The 6,000-nt window shown below is 38.1% G+C and overlaps 1 protein-coding gene across 1 annotated transcript in view; it reads left to right on the top strand.

Annotated features, from left to right (window-relative positions):
- The first annotated feature begins 300 nt into the window (after window positions 1-300).
- LOC136884549 (uncharacterized) overlaps window positions 301-6,000 on the top strand; it is a 32,525-nt gene continuing 26,825 nt past the window's right edge. Inside the window, exon 1 of the mRNA XM_067156804.2 lies at window positions 301-483. Coding sequence (XP_067012905.2) covers window positions 302-483 — 182 coding nt within the window. The 5' untranslated portion in view covers window position 301. The remainder of the gene's footprint in view (window positions 484-6,000) is intronic.

Raw genomic sequence — 6,000 nt, 5'->3', positions numbered from 1 at the left:
GATCCATATAAGACAGGGGGATTCAAACCAAGGTACTCCGGGTAACGAAGGGACTTTCTACACTTATACTGCGGGGCTGGCTTCCTGTTATTACACTCGTTTTCCTCCTAGTGAAGCTTATTCCAGGTGGGATATTTATTTTCTAATGAACGATCCTCCTCTGCATGCTTGGTTTGTGTACGTCCTCGAGTGAATTAGTAATATTTCAAGCTCACTTACTCCGTGTCAGGGAGACGTGACCGACAACTACGTAATCCCATGTTCAAGGTTACTTCATAGGAATTCCCGCCTCGTTACAGACATGAGTCTATATAACCCAGCACGCTGCTCAGTGCCGTTCACACTCAAGTACAAGATGCAGACCTTCGTCATCAAGAACACCATTGTCTTCCTCTGCGTTCTCCACGCGGCACTAGGGCACGCCGTTGGAGTAGCAGGTAGCAGCGTGTCCTTCCCTGGCCCTAATGGAGTCTTCTTCCAGCAGTAAGTACAATGTATTGACTGTCATACTTTTGAAGTGTGCGGCATGGCACCTGCAAGAGAAGGTCACCATTAGGTTACACAACCAATCTGTTTTCCTCTTATGTTCATGGTGCTGTCTACTCAATCATTGATGGTGCCAATCGTGGTGTAATTTCTCCTATTTCGTCTTTCCCGTCTGAGAGTTGCCATTACCTGAATGTCGTTCCTGTGCTACAGAATTCGCACACAGAGAATCTTCCCAGTCTTCACACTCATTTTCTATCCATGTTGTTGTTTGAGTCATCAGTCCATAGACTGGTTTGATGCAGCTCTCCATGCCACCCTATCCTGTGCTAACCTTTTCATTTCTACGTAACTATTGCATCCTACATCTGCTCTAATCTGTTTGTCATATTCATACCTTGGTCTACCCCTACCGTTCTTGCCACCTACACTTCCTTCAAAAACCAACTGAACAAGTCCTGGGTGTCTTAAGATGTGTCCTATCATTCTATCTCTTCTTCTCGTCAAATTTAGCCAAATCGATCTCCTCTCACCAATTCGATTCAGTATCTCTTCATTCGTGATTCGATCTATCCATCTCACCTTCAGCATTCTTCTATAACACCACATTTCAAAAGCTTCTATTCTCTTTCTTTCTGAGCTAGTTATCGTCCATGTTTCACTTCCATACAATGCCACGCTCCACACAAAAGTCTTCAAAAACATCTTTCTAATTCCGATATCAATGTTTGAAGTGAGCAAATTTCTTTTCTTAAGAAAGCTCTTCCTTGCTTGTGCTAGTCTGCATTTTATGTCCTCCTTACTTCTGCCATCGTTAGTTATTTTACTACCCAAGTAACAATTTTCATCTACTTCCTTTAAGACTTCGTTTCCTAATCTAATATTTCCTATATCACCTGCCTTCGTTCGACTGCACTCCATTACTTTTGTTTTGGACTTATTTATTTTCATCTTGTACTCCTTACCTAAGACTTCATCCATACCATTCAGCAACTTCTCGAGATCTTCTGCAGTCTCAGATAAAATAACAATATCATCGGCAAATCTCAAGGTTTTGATTTCCTCTCCTTGGACTGTGATTCCCTTTCCAAATTTCTCTTTGATTTCCTTTACTGCCTGTTCTATGTAAACATTGAAAAGGAGAGGGGACAAACTGCAGCCTTGCCTCACTCCTTTCTGGATTGCTGCTTCTTTTTCAAAGCCCTCGATTCTTATCACTGCAGACTGATTTTTATACAGGTTGTAGATAATTCTTCGTTCTCGGTATCTGATCCCTATCATCTTCAGAATCATAAATAGCTTGGTCCAATCAACATTATCGAATGCCTTTTCTAGATCTACGAATGCCATGTACGTGGGCTTGTCCTTCTTGATTCGATCCTCTAAGATCAGACGTAAAGTCAGGATTGCTTCACGTGTTCCTACATTTCTTCTGAAGCCAAATTGATCTTCCCCCAACTCAGCTTCAACTTGTTTTTCCATTCTTCTGTAAATAATACGTGTTAAAATTTTGCAGGCATGAGATACTAAACTAATGGTGCGGTAGTTTTCACACCTGTCAGCACCAGCTTTCTTGGGAATAGGTATAACAACATTCTGCCGAAAATCGGATGGGACTTCTCCTGTCTCATACATCTTGCACACTAAATCACTATCACACTAAACTATCCATATTCACTTATATTACGAGTTCAATCACGCTATACTATGAGTCATTTTGGTCACAGTTTTCATACAACTTATCACAGAAATAAAGGGCCTAGGTACTTCCTCTCATACCCAAAAACTCCCCGGAGCACAAGCATTTTTTAGTTCTAATGAATTTTAAAGTTATATAATTAATTTCTTATTCCATTATATTTACGACATATATTTTTTATTTCATTACAGTGGAGCCTCGATATCTCAAATCACCTCGAGAGATAAATTTTATTTAGAGTTATCGAAATTTCTAGATACAGAGAATACCGTTTTTGAGCATGTATAACGCATAATTAAATCATATTTATCTATAGGCTTATACTGAATGCATTACTTTTAACAAAACTATACAAACAACTTCTATTTTACGGCATCAGTTTAATTATTACCCTTATTATAGTAAATTTTTAGAAGAAACAAGAAACTTACCTCCGTTGACACCTTTGGAAAAGATCCTTTAGTCTTTTCTGTTTGTTACTGTTAACCTTTCCTCCCTTCACCACGCAGCCGAGGTTCGTAAATGGAGCTTGTCATCCGCGACTTCGGAGGTTGCTTTCGTACGTGACCGGTAATTAACCCATTCCAGTCTGGGCCTTAATATCCCTAACAAACGTTCTGGACTGGACATTTTTAAGGATCTTTAAAATATTATATCTCTGTACCTGTAGGAGATATTGACATGATTCTTTTTTCTTTGTGCTTGTTTGAGCATCTACTTTTCTAAAGCGCTCTTTGTATCATGTCAACTATCACTTGAGATTTTAAAGTTGTTTATATATTATACCATGTTTTGCGAATGGAGGAAAGGTCTGACGGGTAACGAAGCAAGTACATTTTTCTGAAATACAGTAATATTTACCCTATTTCGCTAATATAAAATGTGCATTGCAATTACAAAACAACAACAATAATGAGTACGATATAAAAATAATAATTTTTCAATAATAATAATAATAATAATAATAATAATAATAATAATAATAATAGTAATAGTAAAAATTACAATATTGAAAATGGGTGCTCTTACGAAATTTTATTTTAATTGATAAATTTTGTTAAAAGTTACCCAAATGTAAAAATATTGTTCCATTTGCCACAGAAGACTTCTGAGAAAGAGAAAATACAGTCTTCTAAACAGACAACTTTACTAATATGTAGACAATCTTTACGTATTCACGCAAATATGAAATACGCGGGAACATGAGCTAGGCCGTAAAACGAACTCCAATCATAATGAAATGCAAGAAGTTGTTTCGAATTCATATGTCAATAATATGTTCATTTGCGCATAAACTTATAATATATCGTAAAATATCGAAAATATCACTTTCGTCAAGCACATGTTTGCCGCGGGAAGCCATGTCTTAGAGCTCACTGAGTGACAACATCTACTGATGCATGCTGTTCAAATATATCGTAAATTCTCTGACTTAGAGATATAATACTGCCATCTGCTTAAATACTCGCGTAACTAATACATTAGGAAACACGATGTAACCACTAGAATGCGTGCATAGCTCGTTCGCGATTTTTAGCGAATTGTCAAACCTTACTACGGGCTATGCCCACAGCGCGTCCTGATCGTAATTTCGGCCGCTGCGAGCTAGACCGGAAAGAGTTAATTCGCACCGGAGAAACAGCGAGGCTTCGCCGATTTTCCGATCACTAGATCGGTTCACATCATATTAGCTCCCAACGTCACTGCCAACCATTCTTTACATGTTAACTGTTCCTCACAAACCATAAATGCCGTATTGGACAGTTTATGTTGCACAAAATTCGAGTTACAGAGTATTTTTGTTATAAAATTGCGCTAATATATCTAAATTGGTGACATATTATATGAGATCAATAGTTGTGTTAGGAAGTTGGTGTAGTTCCCATTATAGGACCTGGTTTTGCAGTCCTGTACAATGGTCTGCCTGTCAACTCCACAGTCACATTTTGGAGATTGTAGTTTATCCCACTTATGGAGAGCATCGGTGCACCTGCCATGTTTGGTCCGTATTCTATTTAAGCAGACCAAATTCTGGACGACTGTTCAAATGCAGGAGGTTTCCTCGTGATCAGGGTAGAGTCTGACATCTTTAAGGGCAGTTTTCATGCCAGCTTTGCTTCCAGGAATTAACAAGTTTGAAGTTTGTCACAGTGAATTCCTTACCAGTGATCATTGGTGGATATCTAGATACTAGTCGCTGTTCTTGTGAATCATCCATGTCATTATTCATCGGAAGCTTAGGGTTGTCTAAAATTTTCTTGTACTCCTAAAGAAGAGCGTTCATCCGCCGCAGATGTGGAGGAGGTATATGACTCAAAATTGGTAACCAGAAGGTGGGTGTTGATAATTGTGCTGTTGATCTGAGTGTCAACTTTTCTTGTGTGAGAACTGTTTAGCCAAACTAGGGAACAACATTCTGCCACTGAATAGATCAATCCTAGTGCAGAGATGCGCAGTGTGTAGGCGGAGGAACCCCATGTAGTGCCACATAACTTACGGAAGATACCGTTTCTGGTTCTTAGTTAGGCTGGAGTATTTTCCAGATGCCTCTTGTAGAAGAGCATTTTATCTTCAGTAATCCCAAGTCACTTCGGGTGGGCGTTATACTAAAGTTGAAGGCCTTCAAAATAGACACATTTGTCTTCAAAACCGACTTTAAACCTATTAGGTCGTGTTACGTACATTTAGTACTTGTTGAAGAGATGTTAAGTACAGAACACAAATGGCCAACCGGACGCCAGTAGGATCCAAACCCACAACCGACGCGAAATTGGGAGGTTGTGGGTTTGGATCCCACTGGTGTCCGGTTGGCCATTTTTGTTCTGTACTTAACATCTCTTCAATACTTATTTCATGTACGTAACACGACCTAATAGGTTGAAATTCGGTTTCGATTACAATGCGGTCGTAAAAATTCAGTATTCATAGACATCTGTCTGTTTGCTGATCTGCAACGGGTAGGCTTTTATATTTCTAAATACTCCCTCCTATACACAAAAATTATTGGCCTTATACTTACTATACATGTAATAATGTGGGTTCCATGAACTCCAAGAAAATTTCATTAAATAATCAATATATAAATAATTACAGGAAGATTAACACTTATATCACTAAATAATAGGTTGAAGAACTTCTGACTCTCTAAATTTAGTGATTTGTACCTTCTAGAGCTAGAAATCTTAAATAAACACGATATTGCATGACGTAACATCAACTCCTTGTGTTGTTCGCTTGCGTAATTGTACTTTCACTTGTTCTTAAGACTGACTAACACAAACATAGTGACTTCCAAATTACGCTATAGAAGCTAAATTCAAACACAGGGCTTTGAAATATTCGAAGCGAATGCAGATGAGGCGCACGCTGAGTAGACGCGCTCACCTTCTCATGATTTTAAAAAAAAAGCACATCCCCCATTTGCCGACCAAGAACACAAACAAAAGAGATTAATTGTATATAAGACAATAAAACAAAAGGTAAAATGTTAAATTTTTCGTCAGTTTTTACAGACACAATGATTTAATTACGAATTCGACATGTGAATGATTTGGAGTTTGGGAGAGAGCATTAATTTATTATAATCATTACTATGTAGTTTTTTCATAATATGATAGTAAAATGTGATTCAATATTTATTGGAATAAAATGTAAATCTATTCACAAAAACTAAAATATACATTTGGAAAGGCATACATTTCAATAGACTGCACCTCGTGGACACTTGAGAAGTTCGCACATTTGAGTTTTTTTTTTTTTTGCTAGGGGCTTTACGTCGCACCGACACAGATAGGTCTTATGGCGACGAGTGGATA

The sequence above is a fragment of the Anabrus simplex genome, chromosome 12 (genome assembly GCF_040414725.1).
Source record: "Anabrus simplex isolate iqAnaSimp1 chromosome 12, ASM4041472v1, whole genome shotgun sequence".
Taxonomy (NCBI): Eukaryota; Metazoa; Arthropoda; class Insecta; order Orthoptera; family Tettigoniidae; genus Anabrus; species Anabrus simplex.
Note: the sequence above shows the minus strand (reverse complement) of the source record. Positions and strands in the feature narration are given on the sequence as shown.